This window comes from Neofelis nebulosa, chromosome 15, assembly GCF_028018385.1.
Source record: "Neofelis nebulosa isolate mNeoNeb1 chromosome 15, mNeoNeb1.pri, whole genome shotgun sequence".
NCBI lineage: Eukaryota > Metazoa > Chordata > Mammalia > Carnivora > Felidae > Neofelis > Neofelis nebulosa.
In genome coordinates, this window is record NC_080796.1 from 12,783,304 (window position 1) to 12,803,704 (window position 20,401).

The window sequence follows — 20,401 nt, forward strand, 5'->3', positions numbered from 1 at the left end:
TTGAGAGAGAGAGAGAGAGAGCAGTGGAGGAGCAGAGATAGAGGGAGAGAGACCCCTGTCAGCACAGAGCCCGACGTGGGGCTCGAACTCACAAACTGTGAGATCAAGACCTGAGCTGAAACCAAGAGTTGGATGCTTAACTGACTGAGCCACCCAGGCACCCTGTATTCAGAAATGTTTTCTGAATCTCTTTTTGTTTGTTTGAATTCAGGCTGTGATGAATCAAACAGAACTATTAGAAGTACCAGGTACCCTGAAGCTTACAGTATAGTTAAGAAGATACACTTGAAGCAGTCTGTAACTAACAGTATGTGATCAGTCCCAGCATGTGCAATGTAAATGTTAAGTGCAGAAGATCTTCCAGAGTAGAGAGTAAGAGCTGGAATCATCAGAGCTTTTCAGCGACTGGAATCTAGGTAGAAGGGAAGGAGAGTGTTTCACATGACAGAAGCAGTGTGAATTAAATCCTGAAATTAAGAATAATCCGGGAGCTTTTTAAAAAACAAACAAAGCAGAAAGAGACCCATGAATACAGAAAACAAACTTATGGTTGCTGGAGGGGAGGGGAGTGGGGAATGGACAGAGTGGATGAGGGGGATCGGGAGGTGCAGGCTTCCAGTGGTAGAATGAATAAGTCACAGGAATAAAAGGTACAGCGTAGGGAATATAATCAATGGTATTGAAACGGCATTGTCAGGTGACAGACGGCAGCTATACTTGTGGTGAGCACAGCATAACATACACTTGTTGAATCACTGTGTTGTACACCTGAAAAAAAGAACCGGAGAATGTTTAAGGGAGAATGAAGATATACATATATATCAGGAGAAAGTACTCCTTGTCGTTTTCAATCAGCTTTTAAATTTTTCACACTCCACAAGCGATACCATACAGTGTTTGTCTTTCTCTGGTTTGTCTCACTTCGCATAATACCCTCAAATGTGATCCATTGTTGTCCATGAAATTGCAGGGTATTTTTTTTAATATCACATTTTCATCATCCATTTGTCCATCATAGGGAAATTAGGTTGTTTCCATATGTTGGCTGCTGTAAATAATGCTGCAATGAACAGGTGGGAGATTTCCAGATCATATGGTAGTTCAGTTTTTACTCTTAGGAACCATCATAGAGTTTTTCATAATGGTTGCCACCAATTTCTCTTCCTACTAACAGTGTTGTATAAAGGTTCACTTTTCGTGCAAGCCCAGCAACATTTGTTATTTGTCTTTTTGATTCTAGTCTTTCAGACAGGTAGAAGGTGATGTCTCATTGTGGTTTTGGTTTGCATTCCCTGAATGATGAGTGACGTTGAACATCTTTTCATGTTTATTTTGGCTTTGTTTATTCAGCCCTTCTGCTTGGTTTGTAATCAGATTACTTGTTTTTGTTGTTGTTTGTTTATTTGTTTTTTGGTGTTGAGTTGTGTAAGTTCTTTACATAGTTTGGATATTAACCCTTTATTGGATATGTCATATGCAAATATCTTCTCCCATTCAGAAGGTTGCCTTTTTGTTGTGTTGGTTTTCTTTGCTGTGCAGAAGCTTTTAATTTTGTTGTAGTCCCAATAGTTTAATTTTGCTTTTGTCTCCCTGGCCTCAGAAGACATATCTGAGAATGTAGAAGAAAATGTTTCTATGGTTGATGTCAGAGAAATTCCTGCTTGTTTTCTTCTAGGAGTTTAATGGCTTCAGGTCCCACATTATTTAGGTCTTTAATCCATTTTGAGTTTGTGTGTATGGTGGGGTTTTGTTCTTCTGCATATTGCTGTCCAGTTTTCCCAACACTGCTGTTGAAGAGACTGCCTTTTCCCCATTGTATATCGCAGCATCCTTTGTTATAGATAAAATGATGAAATAAGTGTGGGTTTGTTTCTGGGCTGTCTGTCCTATTCCACTGATCCATGTGTCTGTTTTTGTGCCAGTACCATACTGTTTTGATTACTATAGCTTTGTATTATATCTTGAAATCTGGAGTTTTGATACCTCCAGTTTTTCTTTTTCAAGATTGCTTTGGATATTTGGATCCTTTGATTTTCATACAAATTTTAGGATTATTCTTTTCTAGTTCTGTGAAAATGGCTGTTGATATTTTGATAGGGATTGCATTGAATCTATAGATTGCTTTGGGTAGTATGGACACTTTAATGACATTTGTTTTCTTTTTCTTTAATTTTTAAAAATGTTTATTTATTTTTGAGACAGAGAGAGACAGAGTGTGAGCAGGAGAAAGGCAGAGAGAGAGAGAGGGAGACACAGAATCTGAAACAGGCTCCAGGCTCTGAGGTGTCAGCACAAAGCCTGACATGGGGCTCAAACCCATGAACTGTGAGATCATGATCTGAGCTGAAGTCGGATGCTTTTACCGACTGAACCACCCAGACACCCCAACATTCGTTCTTTCAATCTATGAGCATGGAATATTTTTTCGTTTATTTGTGCCATGTTCAATTTCTTTCACCAATGTTTTATAGTTTTCAGAGTACAGGTCTCTAGCCTCCTTGGTTAGTTAAGTTTATTCCTAGATATTTTATTCTCTTTGATGCAATTATAAGTGATTTTTTTTCTTAATTTCTCTTTCTGCTGCTTCATTGTTAGTGTGTAGAAATGCAACAGATTTCTGTGTATTAATTTTGTATCCTGTGACTTTACTGAATTCAGTTCTGAATTCTAGTAGTTTTTTTGGGTCCGGGGTATTCATTTTGTTTTTATTTTTTTTTTAATGTTTACTTAATTCTGAAAGAGAGAGAGACAGAGTGTGAGCAGGCAAGGAGCAGAGACAGAGGGAGGCACAGAATCCGAAGCAGGCTCCAGGCTCTGAGCTGTCAGCACAGAGCCCGACACGGGGCTCGAACTCACGAGCTCTGAGATCATGACCTGAGTGGAAGTCCGACGCTTAACCAACTGAGCTACCCAGGTGCCCCTTATTGTTTTTATAGTAAGGAATAAAATTTGAAAAGGATTTGGGCTTGCTTATGAGTGACTAGTGGGGTTGAGCTTTGTCCTGCAGAGACTTGTATATTTTTGAGAAGGAGAATCGTCTATAGAATAAGAGTTTGAGGAAGACTGCTCAGGCCTGTAGTCATACTGGGACACCTTGGACAGGGAGAAGGGTGGGGGAAGGGAGACCATCTGGGAGGCCAGTTCAGGGATCCCGATTTTGGTAATGAGTGTCTGGTTGAGCAGTGAAAACAGACGTTTCTGAAAGAATTGTTAAGATGAATGTGGCTTAGCTACGGGTCAGAAGAGTCAAAGATGAGTGTGTTTATTGCGTGATTAGGAAAATGATACTGAAATAAATTGAATAGAAACACTGTGTCAGTGTGGTAATTTTCAGTGCGGACGATAAAAGAAAATATGAAACGCTTTTAGGTATGTTGAGAATGGGATGATAATAGGGCCTCAGAAAAGCAATGCCAGCTTTGCCATATGGAAGGTTCAGGTTTTAGAGTCTTCAGACATCAGGTGACATTTGAGGCAAAGCCACCAGAGAGCTCCCCAGGATTATATCCGCAGCCCTCCCCAGGTCACTGAAGATCCCCCTGACCTCATTTCCTACCATTTCCTGAACTCTAGCCACCCTGGACTCCTTGCTGTTTCTCGGACACATCTGTGGGCCCTTTCCCGCTGTGGGTCTGTGCACTTCCTGTGCCTTCGACCGGAAGCCTCCTCCCACAGACTCCTCCCACAGACGGCTGCACCGGAGCCTCCTTTCCGTGAGAGGACTTTCCTACCCTTTCGTTCTAAAGTAGTACCGCCTGCCTGCCATTTTAACTCGTTGCCCTGCCTCATTTCTCTTCGTAATACTTACAAGCAGTACTAGGTTAATAAATTCCTTGTTTTACTTGGTTATAGCTTGACCACGCCTCCACTCAGTGGAGCAGAAGCTTTATGCCAAAATAGGGACTTTGTTTTGTTGGCCGCTCCACCCCCAGGGCCTAGCTTGGTGCCTGGCACACCGTGGGCACACGACAAATACTCATTTAGTGAATGAACTTACTAAGGACAAAATGATCACAAAAGCACAGTTGAACACAAAGGACGGAGCCTAAGGGAGCAGCTCCGTTCGGAGGAACGGAGGAAGAGACCCTGAGGAAGAAGACCCTGGAGCCATCAGAGGGATGGAAGCAAAACCGGGAAAGCCAGTGTCCTGGGGGTGCGGGGGGAGGGGACTTGCAGGAGGGGGGCCAAGAGCATCAGATACAGCAGAAAAATGGGACAAGAACAGGGAAGAGATACGAGGGATTTTAGGAGAGACGGTAACCGCAGCGTTACTGATGGTTAGGGAAAGGCGACCGACGAAGGCCAGTTCCGTAGCCCGTGGTTTTGAGTCATGGGCCGTGAGGGCAGGGCGATCAGCACGCAGTGCACACGCGTCTTGGTGTGGGTGCCTATTTATGGCTTAGGCCCCTTGGTGCAAATGGCGATGCGGTGATGAGCGTGACAGACTAGAAACTGTCCCGTTGGCACAAATAGAAGCACGAGGCATTTACGTTGTAAATTAGAGTTGGTATGAAATAAACCGATTGTTCCAGCAGTGATTCCTATAAACTTAAATGCCCAATGAAATATTCTGAAGTTTAAATTGCATTAGATGAGTCTAATTAACCAGAAGAGCCTTTATTTTAGATAGTCTCATGTATATTTTATATTTTAAAAATAATTTCCTTTTCCACAGTCAGCCATTTAAGCCTTTGGGGGTTTTTGTTTTGTTTTTTGTTTTGGATACAGTACTTTGAGGAAAGAATCTAATATTATTTTGGAGGGTGTTTCCGTTTTTGACTTCTGATGATGGGAAATTTCAGATGTACGGATAAAATAGAATAGCTTAATGAATTCTCCTCTACCTGTTACCTAGACTTAACAGTTAGTGTTTTATCAGACTTACATTATCATTTTGTTAAAATATTTCATGTAAACTCAGGTATTATGACATTTATCCCTGAATTCTATGTAAACAATAAGGAATTTTCCCACATAGTTACAGTATCACCGTCTACCTTTATTAGGTGGATTTTATTAATTTAGAAATTTTATCAATTTAGAGCTCTTTAATAATATCTAAGAAGAAATTCATACTCGGGTTTTTTCCAGTTGTCATCTAAAATAGCTTTAACAGCTGGCTTGTTTAACAGAATACATTAAGGCTCTGCTGGTCTAGAAGAGTTCTGGGTTCTATATGACCCCCACTTTGGTTCTGCATTCACTGAGCAGAGAGACGAGGCTGTGCAACCTGTGGAGAGTCCCTTCTTCTGGAATATTCTCTGGTAATTGCTTCTCAAAGTGTCATTAACTTGTCACATGACAAAATTTGTCATCTGTTCTCTCATTACATGTATTCATATGAGACCTGCTGTGTTTAGGCACAGTAATAGGTAATGAAATAGTATGGGCCTTGCTCTTAGAGAACTTGGAATCCAATATACGTTCTCGTTAGATTCTTTTACAATTTTATTATTAGATCCCAGTTTCATCATACTTTAAGTAGAAGTTAGTTTTTCTTATTTAGTTGATCCAGAACTAGCACTTATGATTATTTTTCAGATTTGAACACTGTACCGAAAAACAGGCTATGTTAAAATGGTTAGATGTTATCCTGTTTACATCTAAATAATCCACTTCTGTTTGTTTTGTGGCATATTATCATAATAAGCTGCCCACTGTGATAGCTGAGTATCATGGGTTTCTGTGCCATTGTTAAATAGGATGATGTAGGGGTGCCTGGGTGGCTCAGTCGGTTAAGCTCTGACTCTTGATTAAGGCTACCATCATGATCTCATGGTTCGTGAGATCAAGTCCCATATCAGGCTCTGTATTGACAGTGCAGGACCTGCTTGGGATTCTCTCTCCTTTCTCTGCCCCTCCCTTGTTCACACTTGCATGGTCTCTCTCAAAATAAATAAATAAGCTTTAAAAAATTAGGATGGTATAGACCTTCATTTACTGAAATGAAAAATTTGCAACATATTAAATGAGCAGAGCACCTACATAATATGTCTTACATGTTGTGATCTCATTTTTATTTTTAAAAAATGCTTAGAGAAGTTCTGAAGGAATGTACATTAAAACCTTAACAGTGGTTATACTTGTGTGGTAGGATGTTGGTTAATTTTCTTTTCATTTTACCTATATCTGTTTATGAATTGTTCTACAGTAAGCATAGATAATTTATACAATGAAAGTAAATAAATCAGTGAGTTAAAAACCAGCTTGACTGCACAACATTGTATATGTACATAACACCATAGAATTGTACATTTAAAATTAGGGGGGCCTGGGTGGTTCAATTAGTTGAGCGTCTAACTTCGGCTCAGGTCACGATCTCATGGGTCATGAGTTCGAGCCCCATGTTGGGCTCTGTACTGACAACTTGGGGCCTGGAACCTGCTTCAGATTCTCTCTCCCTCTCTCTCTTCCCCTGCTTGTGCTCTGTGTGTGTCTCTCTCTCAAAAATAAATAAACGTAAAAAATTAAAAAAAGAATATACATAATAGTATTATATTTGAGGACTCAAAAATACACCCTCTTTATGGTCATTATAACTGACAGCATTATTTCATTGTGCCATTTCATTATAAATAGAATCTATTATTATGCCTTTGTTTTTCATGTTGCCTATTAGTAGAACTTATTTAAAAAAATAGTATTTAAAGGGTTATAGAGGTTGAAATAAAACCTAATCTTTTAACAAATTCTGAACAGATGATATAAAAAAGATTCTTTTTGGTATGTAATTTTTTGATTTGGCGTGTTACAATCCCTCTAATTGGCTTCCAGGTTTACAAAGTGATTACAGCTTCAAATATACTTGGGTGTCTGTGGTTCAGAACATGTAAACATAAGCAGAACACTTGAAATTTAGCTTGCAGTTTAACTGGCTCAGGTGAATTTAACTAGGATACCTAATTTAAGTACCAGTGTAACAAATGCTTTGCTGAAAAGTATGATGGGTTATGATACAATAAAAGTTAGCTGCCTGGCATTTTATATGAGAACACTTGCTTTTTTCTTGTGTGTTAAATAGCTCCAGAAATCATAGCTAATCATTTGGTTAATAGCTTTTTAGAATCGCTATTCAAAGCTTCTGCTTTTGATTTTAGAATTTTCACGTGGCCTACCTTGATTTGGGAACTTTCCCGTAATTAAAAAGAAAATATTCTTCTGAAGAAGTATTAGCTAATCTACTTATCAGCCACCATTCCCTTTAAGAATAAGAGTCTCCTTTAAGAATGAGAGTTTTCAAAAAAAAAAAAAAAAAAAGAATGAGAGTTTTCAGACATGAACCATATTCTGAAAACTCCTGTATTTCTCTTCATTTTACAGGGAGCTGTAGGATGTGTTCACGATTCCATATTTTGGTTAACATAAAAGAACCCAAGGCTCACTTGTTTGTTTAAACATGGTAATTGACAGTGTCGACGGTTTTGTATTCATATTCAGCTCTTTGACTACATCTTTGTGCAGCAATAAACCCGATAAGGAGATAGAGTGCCCTCTTCCCTTGTACTGACCCGAGTACCATTGAATATCTTGAGCCAGCTTTTGGTAACTGCTTCTCTCTTTTACTGTCTCAATCTCTTTTACTGTATCATTTTGAAATAGGATTCATTTGTAGAGTATTTCATATTGAAGCATATAAAACATAGGTTTGTTTCTGTAAAAACAAAGTAGTAAAAACTACATGTTCATAATAACATTTTTGTTCAGCTAGGCTTCAGAAGGTCCTGACTGAAACCTTTAAGCCATTAATGAAGTACTACTTTACAATTACATGTGTTGTAATTGGATGTTGAATGATTAATAACAGAGTTTGGTGTGTGCTATAGGTTGTAGAGAGTCTCATTTTTGTTACTATACTATGCCCAGAGTCTTACATAGTGGCTGGCCCAGAATTGGTATAGGTCGTTGAGGCCATGAATATTTAGCATGTTTAGTCCAAATAGCCAAGTTGTGCATAACTACTTAGGTCATTGTGTTATTATTTTAGTATTTTTCCAAAACCATCCTATATGTAAATACAAATAGTTTATTCGTTTCTAAGAAGTTCCTTTCCAGTGGTCTGCTAGAGAATGGTAATTAATCACTTGTTTATCACTTTTGTAAGTTATGTTAATTGATAATCACTTAGAATCCCATATGTAATATTTTAAGTAGGTTGTTAAATTATAGCATTGAGAAGTTTTTAAAAGTATGTCCCTTAAACTTCACTTAGGTATAGTGTTGAAAATATGCTTCCTTTAAAGTCTTTAATTCCTGAACCTGGGGGCTTGGAGGTGTGCTTTGCATGGGATCACAGCACTGCTGGTGTGAGAGAGGCTAGATTTGAGTCTGACACTCTGATTTAAATTTTTTTTTAAGTTTTTATTTATTTTTGAGAGAGAGAGACAGACAGACAGACAGACAGACAGCAGAAGCAGACTCCAGGCTCTGAGCTGTCAGCACAGAGCCTGACGCAGGGTTCAGACCCATAAACTGTGAGATCATGACCTGAGCTGAAGTCAGATGCTTAACCACCTGAGCCACCCAGACACCTCTGACACTCTGATTTTAAAGTCTGCTGTCTTAGTCATCGTAACATCACCACAGGAGTGACCTTAAGTAAACTGAAGTGTAGGTGAACTTGGATTGGGCATTCTTACTTCCCTTATCTGTTCTTCCTATTTCTGCTTCATACAGTCCATAGAGTTCACCCTTGAGTATTTCTGTCAGGCCTGCCCATCTTGTGTCTGTCCTCTGTTCATTACTTTAAAAGTCACTCAGTCAGTTGTTCAGTCATGAGGTATGTCCTGTGTCCCCTTACGTGCTATTGCGTCCTAGGTGTTATGGGGAAGGTTTGCACATAATTCCTAACTTCTAAGTAATTTCTCTACTAGGGTGTCACTTGAACTGTATAAAAACTGACTGGAAACTTAATAGGAGTTTTGTGAAGTCGGAAATGGGAAGAACAGTGGTCTTCACAGAGAATCAGGTTGGGTCTGTGCTTTATAGGTATAAACGTATAGTATATAGTATTTATAGTATTTGTAGTACAGTATTTTAGAACTTTCAGATTTAAACAAAATATAAATTGACATTCTGTATTTGGTGCTTTTAACATTCATATTTCAAAAAGTATGTGACATCGCTGTACAATATTTAACTGTGGAACAGATTTTACTATCTGTCAATTCTACCACCTTTTCATTATTTTGCACACCACCAGGTTCTCACTTTTCTTACCCATTTTGAATTCACCAGTTGATTACCTAAATCAGGGTGCCGTGACTCCTCTCTTTTGCTTCTTGCTTTGCCAAACTTCCTTGGTTAAATTACAGCTTTGCTGAAATCCAGTCCTCTGTATGCCCCAGCCACACCCATGTAGCTGAATAAATACATCTGGGGGAAACACGCAACCATGTGAATTCTTGATTGTGAAATTCCAACGGGCCCCTGATGCTGCCCCGCTGTCGTGTTACAGTTCCCTAGTCTGTTCGCTTTTCTATTCTCCTAGAGGGCTCTTATGTACCTTCTGTCTTCTCAGAGCCTCAGCGCATCCTCTTCCAACCTGAATCTCTTTTTACACATTGTTTAAATGTTTATTTATTTTTGAGCAAGACAGGGAGAGAGCTTGAGTGGGGGAGGAGCAGAGATAGAGGGAGACACAGAATCCAAAGCAGGCTCCAGGCTCTGAGCTGTCAGCACAGAGCCCAACGCGGGGCCGGAATCCATGAGCTGTGAGATCATGACCTGAGCTGAAGTCGGATGCTTAACTGACTGAGCCACCCAGGCGACCCTCTTCCAACCTGATTCTTAAAAAAAAAATTTTTTTTTAAGGTTTATTCATTTCAGAGCGTGAGCAGGAGAGGGGCAGAGAGAGAGAGGGAGACACAGAATCTGAAACAGGCTCCAGGCTCTGAGCTGTCAGCACAGAGCCTGATGCAGGGCTTGAACTCATGGACTGCGGGATCATGACCTGAGCCGAAGTCGGATGCTTAACCAACTGAGCCACCCAGGCACCCCTCAACCTGATTCTTAAAGATGGCTTTATATCCCAGTTCACTGGGGGAAAAAAAAATAGAAGTAATATGAAAATCCTCTCTACTAGCTCCTACTTGCATGTATACCCTTGATTGCTTTGGGGCTCTTAGTGTCTTGCTCTCTCACTAAATAGTCTATACTCCTGACTAGAGCCAGCCCTCTGCTTGTCTAGCAAATCCTCTCTTCTTATCTGCATAAGGAAGTTGCTCCAGAAATTTACTCCTCTTATATCATCAAAACTACCTTCTTGTTAGGTACTCCTATCAGAATTCATCCAACTTGGACAATATTTGGTAAGTGTCTGCTTTGGGGAAAAATAGTGTTTAGGCACAGATGGGCACAGTTCTAGGTGCTAAGAATCTTATCAGTGCAGCTTACATTCTTGTTGGGGAGATAGACAATAAGCAAAAAAGATACTAAGCCATTTCATATGTTTGAGGGTGATAACGTATGTGAAATAAAAAAGTAGAGCAGGTAAGAGGGGTTGGGGAGGCCTGGGTCAAGGGTGCAGATCACAGAATTTCAGCAGCATGGTCGTGTGTAGGTGAGATCTGATCTGAGACTTGGTTGGCCGTGGGCTGTGTGAGGGGACAGAATGCCAGGCAGAGAGCACATCTAGACACAAGGCTAGGAGAGAGGGTGTAGCGCCTATCTGAGGAAGTGCACCAAAGCCAGGGTGGCCTGGAAGGGAATACTGACTAGGTTGGGAGGTCAGAAACTTAAGCTGGGTGGGTGGGAGGCCCAGATCATGTAGGACCCTTGTTGATCATTTCAAGGTCTTTGTCTTCTATTCTTAGTGAATCAGAAGCATTGCAGAATGTATTCTTGCAGGCGATCATGTTAAGATCTCTGGCCACTCATGTTGAGAGCAGACTACAGTGAGAGAGCTACTCGAGTTCTGGGCGTGTTCACGTGAAAGATAATGATGGGTTGTTCCCAGACAGTGGGAGAGGAGAGAAATGATCCTAGATACATTTGGAAAGCAGAGCCAACAGGCTTTCCAGGATGAGATATGAGAAGAGAGGAGGAGTTAAGGGTGGTGCCAGGGCTTTTGACCTGAGCACTTAAGGGGATGGAGGTGCCATCATCTGAGATGGAGAGAGCTAGAGCGGAGGGTGGCAGAGGGGGGAGGGGCAAAGGTAGGAGCAATCAGCTCACTTTTGGATGAGTTCAGATGTCTTTTTTTTTTTTTTTAAGTTTTTATTTAAATTCCGGTTAGTGAAATACCAATTTCAGGTGCACAAAGCAGTGATTCACCCTGTGCTCATCGTGACAGTTGCCAAGTTCTGATGTCTTTTAGAATACAGTTTTTAGCCTTCAGTAACTAAAGTGTAGTAACTTCAGTGTAGTTACCCTTCCACATTTCTGAGTAGGAAGAGTTGGTTTTATGGCACCTGGGAGGTGTAGGCATTTGGCAGTGAGAGTCTGAAGTAGGACTGCATTGCTGGAAAAGTCATGTCCTGGCAAATACTACCAGTATCAAAGAGGAGCACCCCATGATTTGAGTCTGGATGGTGGAAAAATTAGGAAAGCCAGGAGGAAGAACAGAATCAGGGGAAAAGATAGTAGGTGTTAGGTGTCATACCAGTAATTCAGCCAGGTAGATTGACCCACTGTATAGTTAATCATGGGTATCACGAAATACAGATCCAAGATGGAAAGAAGTGTGGAGTTTTAGATCAGTAAACCAAGACATGATGGCTGAAACCGTGAAATCTTATTAGACACAAGAAGAAAACTAAGTGGAGACCCTTCGGTGAATGATCTTTTTAGGTCAAAGAGTCAACAAGGAACTGGTCCAATGTGCTCAATGACTTGAGTCCTATAAAGAGAGACGGAGGTCGATAGTTGCTAGTGATGGAGGGACCGCAGAATAGATAAACACTGAGAAAACACAGTTGACTTTGTCAGCTGCAGGGAAATTGTTTCTTTCAAAAGAGCAGTGTCAGTAAAACAACCCTACCCTATTCTGTCTTGTTGGCCACTACCGCGTATCCTTAAAGTCCTGCTCAGTATATACACCTGATAATGATAACTGACATGTATTGACAACTTATTATGTGTTACATGCTAGTCTCAGCATCCTACTGATTTATTATTAATCCTCACACCAGTTTTATGATGTAGTTACTTGTTTCCCCTTTGATACTTACAGACCAGAAAGGTTAATTAACTTGTCCCAGGTTACATAGTTAATGGTAGGAAAAGAAATTGAATCCAAGAATACTGGTGTTAGAATCCACACTTTCAGCCACTACAGAATGCTCCTCCTCTTCTTTGAAATCTTCTGAGATATTCCCTAACTTAATTTATCACTTTTGATGAACTGGCTCTATGGGCTGTGCTTACTAAGATTTTTAAGTGGTGTATACTGTAGAAAAGCTTATAATCCAGGGGGATAAGGATACCTTTTTAAATGATAAATAATAATACAAGATAGTCTATACTGAGTGAAAAATGAGGGATATGATAATAAGTAATGAGAATATGGAGAGGTGAATGTTTGGTTTAGGACCAGGTTGATATAAAAGGCTTCCTGCAAAGAGTGGGATTGGATCTGGACCTTTCAACTGTAAGTGATTGCAATATGGGGAGGGGTGAAATCAGTGACCAGCGCCCCAGATAATAAGAACTGCTGGAACAAAACGTACAGATACAGGACAGAGCAAGATGTGTTTGGGGAACGTAAGTAGTCCAGTTTGGCTGGTTAATAGAGCATGTGGCCAGAATGGATGATGGAATGGAAATACTGAGGTCAGATTGTGAACAACCCTGAATGGAGGGCCCTGGAAAGCTGAGAGGTTGCATAGAGTAGAACTCTGTAGTTCTCAAATCTTTACTTCCTGGTTTAAATGTAAGTATATTCAAAGAGACATTTTATGTCATTTCTAGAATGCCAGTTAATGAAAACAGAACGACCAAAGCCAAACACATTTATTATCAGATGTCTCCAGTGGACCACTGTTATAGAGAGAACATTTCATGTAGATACTCCAGAGGAAAGGTAAGAAATGTTTTTCCTATTTTGTGAAAAAGCAACAATCGGTAAAAAGATATATGTGTATCTGACTTCACCATTTGTAAATATGTGTGAACATATTTGTAAAATCCAATAGTCCCTTAATAATTCTGTTTCTGGTATAAATAATGAATAACAGAGGCTTGCAACACCCTAAATCAAAGCCTCTAGAACTGTGAGATATGCTTCTTAGCAAAGCACAGGGCATTCACCAATTAAAATATAAATTAAGACATTTTTATAACTAAACTACCCTTAAATAATGGTAGAATTGTGTTCATATTTGGAATTCTGAGGCTAGTAACAGCAAAAGGTTTCAAGCAGTGTGACGTTTTGCTGGTGGCGGCCTGGAGTATGACATTGAGAAGGATTATGAGATTGGGGCTAAGCTCCGCGAGAAAAAGCTACCAGGATAGATTGGCATGGACCGTCCTCATGCTAAAGAGGAGAGTGACGACTTCATCAGGGCCATATTTTCATCCTCCTGATCTACGCATTTCTACAACCGCTGCCCCCCCCCCCACCCCCGAATCTGTCTTCATAATCTCTTATCTTGTGCTCTGGTTCTGACTTAGGTCCAACAACCACAACCACAGAATCATTTCCCTGCACGGATATTATCATAGTTGATCCAAATCAGCAACTTTGTGAAGTTAAATGTTGTTAGCCCTATTTTCCAAATGAGTAAATTAGGTCTTAAGAGACTTGTCTAAGATTTAAAACAAAAACCAAAAACAACCTCCCCCAAGACCTAGTAAACAGTAAAGTATTATTTTAATAATACCCTTTTGATCAATGAACAGTGAATGATAATATGTGATTACTTTAGAAAAGAAAGAAAAATGAAAACAGACTAGAAATCACTCGTAATTTTATGATCCCACTTAAGGATAGATAATTCTTTCCTACACTTCCAGTCTTACTCTGTGCAGATGTATTTAGATCTTGAGTGTACATACAATTTGGGATGTCTTTTTTCCCCTGTCTACCCTGTCTTCCTTGGGCATTTCTAACTGCTAAGTCCTCAGTTTGCTTATGATTCCACTCATAACCATGGCTGGGCTAATACCTATTTATCTGCCAGATCTGAGCTTAAAATATCATATTTTCTACAAAACCTCTGAGTCTTGTAGATGAGCCAGGCCCCCCTTCTATATACTATGTATCTCCCTACAGCTTTTATGTCTGGTTTATCACCGCTGTAATCTCTGTTTGCTTTTCTCACTGGACTATGAGATTCTTGACTAGCAAGGATTGTATCTTCCTTGCTCAACATTCTAACACAGTCCAGGATCCAACTTAGTATTTGTTGACTGGCTGAATGAATGGAACTTTTCCCATGTCACTGTACATTCTTTGAAAATATGATTCTTAGTGGATTTATAACATCCCATTGAAGCATGATTAATTTTGCCATTTATGTTTTTGCAAAGCTGGATTTATGCCATATCTTAAGACTTCAAAATAGTTCCTGCAATTATATCACACTACTTTTCTGAACAATCAGTTTTTATTTGCATTTATGACTAGAAGGCAGTTTTAGTAAAAATGAAAAACAGCATATTTAGATTTACCATTGGAGTGTGTTTTTCTATATTCATCTAGAATCTGGTGTCTGGAGATTTTATACGACTTTAATGTTAATGAAGACTTAGAAAGATGTAGTGAGAACTAGGAAAGCTATATATTTTCTGTGTTCTGTCTGCCAGTCTAAAATCCATCCTTGCTGTAAATGAAATATGTATCTCTAATCTATGTAAAAAAAAAAAAAGTCTATTTGTTTTATTGAATGATGGAAGTTTGGAATCTATTTTTTTTCCAAAGGATGAGACCACTGTCTCAGCTCTGTTCTTTTGTCCATTTCTTTTCATTGAATAATCCATTCTGTCCTCACTCATTATGGATGGCACATGTACATAAATATTTGTATTTTTAGGTTTTTTTCTCCCCCCCCCCCCACCCCGGCCTTTGATTTCTGTCATTCCAGCACTAAGACCACATGGTTTTAATTAGAGAAGCCCTATAAAATTTTTAACTTCTAATGGAAAGAAAAGGCCATAAGTAGAAGTAAGAAAATTAGGAAAAACAATTTCATGGAAAAGGAAACATATAGTAAAGCAAGACTTCCATTATTATTCCATTATTTTTTTTTCCCCAAAATGTTCTTAGTTTTTGTAGGCATAGCATCTGCAGATAAATAGTAATTTTGTCTCTTCCTTTCTGATAGGACAATTATTTTTTTTGTTTTTATTCTATTTATTTTATTAAATTTTTTTTTTAATGTTTATTCATTTCTGAGAGACTGAAAGAGACTGAGCATGAGTGGGGGAGGGGTAGAGAGAGAGGGAGACACAGAATTTGAAGCAGGCTCCAGGCTCCGAGCTGTCAGCACAGAGCCTGACGCGAGGCTTGAACTCATGAACCGTGAGGTCATGACCTGAGCCGAAGTCGGACGCTTAACTAACTGAGCCACCCAGGTGCCCCTGTTATTTTGTTTTTAAACAGTATTTAATAGTCTTCATGATAGCAGATACATTTATTTTTTTCTCTGGTTTTAATGAATGCATTTCAAATTACTTACTGTTAAATATGATTTTTCGTATATAGTTTATTTTGTCATACTGGAACATCCACTTTACAGACCCAGGCTATTTTCCTTTCTTAGAGCTAATCACTTTCTTTATCACCATGATGGCCCTATTGCACTCATGCCCACATGTTTATGTGCGCACGTGTTTCAGCTGTGGTGAGCTATACTTATGGTTTCCCAACTACTGATTCCATAGTGGACTCTCACATTGCCTATGGCTCTTCCTGGCTCTTTTGCCCCTGTGTCAGAAATACCTTCCCTTGCTTGTTTCTTTCTGTACCAGCTCATCTTGTACATCTCTGCTTACAAATCACTCCTCTCCTCTGTCCCCACTCAAAACTTAACATTGTTTGCCTTAGAACACCACTGTTCTTAGTGCATACTTGTTATCATTTTACCTATAATGCTTTGTTATACTTCTTCACAATGCCAAGGTTTCCCCATGACCCTAAGTTCATATTACACCATGGCTTTAGTCACATACATGTATTAGATGTTTTAATTAAATGTTTATTTTTAAGTAAATAATCAGCTTGTGAAAATTAGTTTTCATATAAGTAGTATATTCTTTTAAATTAAATTAAAAATATAAGTTTACTTGCTTCATCGGGGTCTGCATTCTGTTTCCCAAATTAAGTACATTTCCTGGTACTTAGTAATAAGAAGATTGCGTGCTTTCTTTCATTAGTGTGATATTTGGACCCAATACTGTTTTGTAGAGCATACATATATATTTTAGTTATGGTGAATAAGGTAATTTAGGTCAGTAGTCCACCTAAGAACTCCTAGAAAAGGTGGACAAAATGGTTTAAAACAAACAAAAAAAAGGCATACAAGAGCCAATTTGGCTGTGAAGAATTATGGGATCAAAACTTTATGGAAGAGTGAAACCTAGAGAGATGAGCCCACTGTTTTACTTGGGATCCCTGCCAATTCTAGAACTGTCTGATTTGTTAACATGTGGAGTAGCTGTCAGATCTAGGAGTCACATTCTGGAATCCAGGGCCTACCAAAGAGGGGTCATGGTACATCAATACCTTTTAGGTTGGCACTAAGAAGAAAGGATAAACTGGATTTAAACTTATCTTTTAAAGACTGAAATCTAGCTTTAAATTATTTCAGGTCTTAAATTTGGTTAACATGATCCACTTTTGCTAGTCTCCTAGGAGCCTGTTAAAAGCAAATATAACCAATCTTAAACTATTTACAATTTTAATGTACGTTGTTCGATATGCATTAAAAAAATAAACAAGGATTCAAAGATTCACAAACCACAGAGACAAAACAGACAACTGAATCAGATTCATAAGCACTCTAGATAATGGAGTTATCAGACAGAAATTAAAAGAACTCTGTATTAGTATTTTCAAGGAAATAAAAGTTAAGACTGGGAAATTCAGAGAGCTAGAAGATATAAAAAAGAATAAAATGGGAATTCTAAAATTGAAAAATAAGATATTTAAAATTCTTTGTGCTGGTAGATGGTTTCAGCAGTGGATTAGGCCTAACATTAGGGAAAATTAGGAACTCATACCTAGGTTATAACAGAATATCCAGAATGAAACATGAAGCGATAAGGATAGAGAATAAAAATAAGTCAGAGTGGAATGTAAGATGAAAGGAATCCAGTGAAAAGGTATTAACGTTTATGTAATTAGAGTCTCGAAAAAGAGTAAGAATGGGGCACAAAGTATTTGAAGAGATAGTTGCTGAAAAATTTCTAAAATGGCTAAAGATACCAAACCACATATTGAAGAAGTTCTATAAAGCCCATGCAGGAACAAATACAGAGAAAACCCACTTAGTCCCATTAGACTTTTAAAAACAAAGACAATGAGAAAATCCTCAAAGCAGATAGAGAAAAAAGATAATTTGCCTTCAAAGGAGCATCAGTTAGACTAAAAGGTGATAGAAGTAGAAATACTTGACCTGGAATACATGGGATAGAATGATAATTGGAGATAATGGAACGATATTCTCAAAGTGCTAAATGAAAATAAGTGGTAATGAGCAAAAATATCTTCCAAGAATGAAAGTAAGATGGAAATGTTTCAATTAAATATTTTAGTAAGTTCAGTCAAGAATTGATAGAATTTCTCACCAGCAGACTTGCAGAAAAGGCAATACTAATAGGGTATTCTTCACACACAATAAAAATAATCCTGGATGGGAGAAGAGATACAGAAAGGAATGAAAAAAAAATGGTAAATAAATTGATAAAACCAAATGAATATTGATCTTATGAATAATAATATTTTGTGGTTTAATTGTATAAAGAATAAAAAAATCTGAAGTAAAAACATACAAATTGAGGTTGAGGGGAAAATGGGGTTAATGTCTTATGATGTCACTGCATTTTCTAAGAAGACATAGTAGTGTGGACATGTTATATTAGATTTTGCTAAGTTGAGGATGAATGTTATAATTTCAAGAATAATTGCTAAAAGGAAAGCAAGCATCTGATGACTACAATGCTAATATGAGGAGAAATAGCATCATAAAAAATTAATCCAGAGTATATTATGTAGGTTGACCATGTGAAGTTAATGCTATATATAAAAATAATATTTAAAAAATGGCTGAAAAGCCAACGGGAAAATTGAAATAGAATTTGAAAAAATTTAATGAAACAAAAACAGGGGAAAAAGAAAGGAGAAGTGTAAAAAAAGTAAAATGGTAGACTGCATGTAATCATATAAATAATTGCATTAAATATCAATGGGTTAAACACAGTAGTTAAAGGCAGAGAGTTTCAGGATTAAAAATATGAGGACCACTTATGTACTATCTATAAGAAATAAACTTTAAGTATAAAGAAGAGGTACGTTGAAAATAAGGGCACCTGAGTGATTCAGTCGGTTGAGTATCTGATTCTTGATTTCAGCTCTGGTCATGATCTCACAGTTCATAGGTTCAAGCCCCATGTCAGACTTTGCGCTAACGGTGTGGAGCCTGCTTGGGATTCTCTCTTTTCCTCTCTCTCTGCCAATGCATGTGTGCTCTCCCTCTCTCTCTCAAAATAAATAAACATTAAAAAAAAAATTTTAAGTTTATTTATTTTGAGAGAGACAGAGCCAGAATGCGAGTGGCTTAGGGGCAGAGTGAGAGGGAGACACAGAATCCAAAGCAGGCTCCAGGCTCCGAGTTGTCAGCACAGAGCCCGACATGGGGCTCGAACTCATGAGCTGTGAGATCATGACCTGAGCTGAAGTCACTCAACTGACTGAGCCACCCAGGTGCCCCGTCAAAATAAATAAACTTTAAAAAAAAGATGTAGCTAAGTTGAAAATGGATTATACCTCTTAAAAATCATTGGGTCAAAAACAAAATTCATAGGAGCCATTAGAAACTTGTGGGGGTTTTTTGTTTTGTTTTATTTATTTTTTATTTTTTATGTTTATTTGTTTTTGAGAGAGAGAGAGAGAGAGAGAGAAAGAGAGAGTGCAAGCAGGGGAGGAGCCAAGAGAAAGGGAGACACAGAATCTGAGGCAGGCTCCAGGCTCTGGCTGTCGCACAGAACCTGATGCGGGGCTTGAATTCATGAATGGTGAGATCAAGACCTGAGCCAAAGTCAGACACTAAACCGATTGAGCCACCCAGGAGCCCCAGAAAATTGTTTTTAGATGAATAACTGTGAAAGCAAAGCATATACAAATTTGTGGGATGTAGCTAAGTGAGTGCTTAGAGGGAAATTTATAACCATTAAATGCCTATTATTTGGAAAGAACAAAGTTAAGCCAATAACCTAAGCTTCCTTTTTAGGAAACTAGAAAAATAAACCCAAAATAAACGTCAAGGAGGAAACAGTTGAGGTCAGAAATCAATGAAATAGAAAACAAAAATAAAAATCAATAAACCAAAGAATTAGAAACATCTTGGAAAATTGCTTAAAAAAAAAAGGAAGGAAGACACAAATTACCAATATCAATCCAAGAAAACATTAAAAAACCTGAATAGCCAATATCCATGAACAGAATTGAGGTTAATAACTTAAAATCCTTACCTCAAAGAAAACTCCCAAGTCCAGATGGTTCCCTGGTGAGTTCTATCAAACATTTAAAGAAATATTTATTACCAGTCCTACACAATCTATTTCAGAAAATAGTGGAGAAGGGAACATTTTCCAACTTATTTTGTAAGGTCACCCTTATTTCAAAAACCAGGCAAAGGCATAAGAAGGTAGAACTATAGTCTAATATACCTGTGAACATCAACGCAAAATTTCTTAACAAATTTTTGATAAGTCAAATTCAAAAAATATAGAAAAAGAATAATACATCGTGGCCAAATAGAGTTTATCCAAGAGCTCAGTTGCATTTTCTGAAGGTATTCAACTAAATTCACTATATTAGTAGGATAAAGTAGAAAAACTACATGGTCATTGAACAGATATAGAAAAAGTATTTGCCAGAATTCAATATCCTTTTATAACTAAAACACTCAGCTGACAAGGAATAGAAGGGAACTTACTCAACCTCATTAAGGCTATCTATCAAAACCTTATCTGTCTATCAAAAGCTTGTATAATACTCAAAGGTAAAAGCTTCTTTGCTTTCTGTCTAAGATCAGGCACACATTAAGACTGTCTTCTCTTGGGGCACCTGGGTGGCTCAGTCAGTTGAACATCGGACTTGAGCTCAGGTCCTGCCTTCTGGTCAGTGAGTTCGGGCCCCACATCAGGCTCTGTGCTGACAGCTCAGAGCCTGGAGCCTGCTTCAGATTCTGTGTCTCCCATTCTCTCTGTTCCTCCTCCGCTCATGCTCTGTCTCTGTCTCTCA

General features: G+C 38.4%; 1 protein-coding gene across 5 annotated transcripts in view; it reads left to right on the forward strand.

Annotated features, from left to right (window-relative positions):
• The window catches only part of AKT3 (AKT serine/threonine kinase 3), a 307,958-nt gene that overhangs the window by 148,664 nt on the left and 138,893 nt on the right, over window positions 1–20,401 (forward strand). For 4 of the 5 annotated variants that reach the window (XM_058701173.1, XM_058701171.1, XM_058701174.1 and 1 more), the window contains one exon: window positions 12,907–13,018. In XM_058701173.1, the coding sequence (XP_058557156.1) occupies window positions 12,907–13,018 (112 nt within the window). Of the gene's footprint in view, window positions 1–5,137; window positions 5,265–12,906; window positions 13,019–20,401 lie in introns of those variants that run through there. The other variant, XM_058701172.1, reaches the window with a different exon arrangement.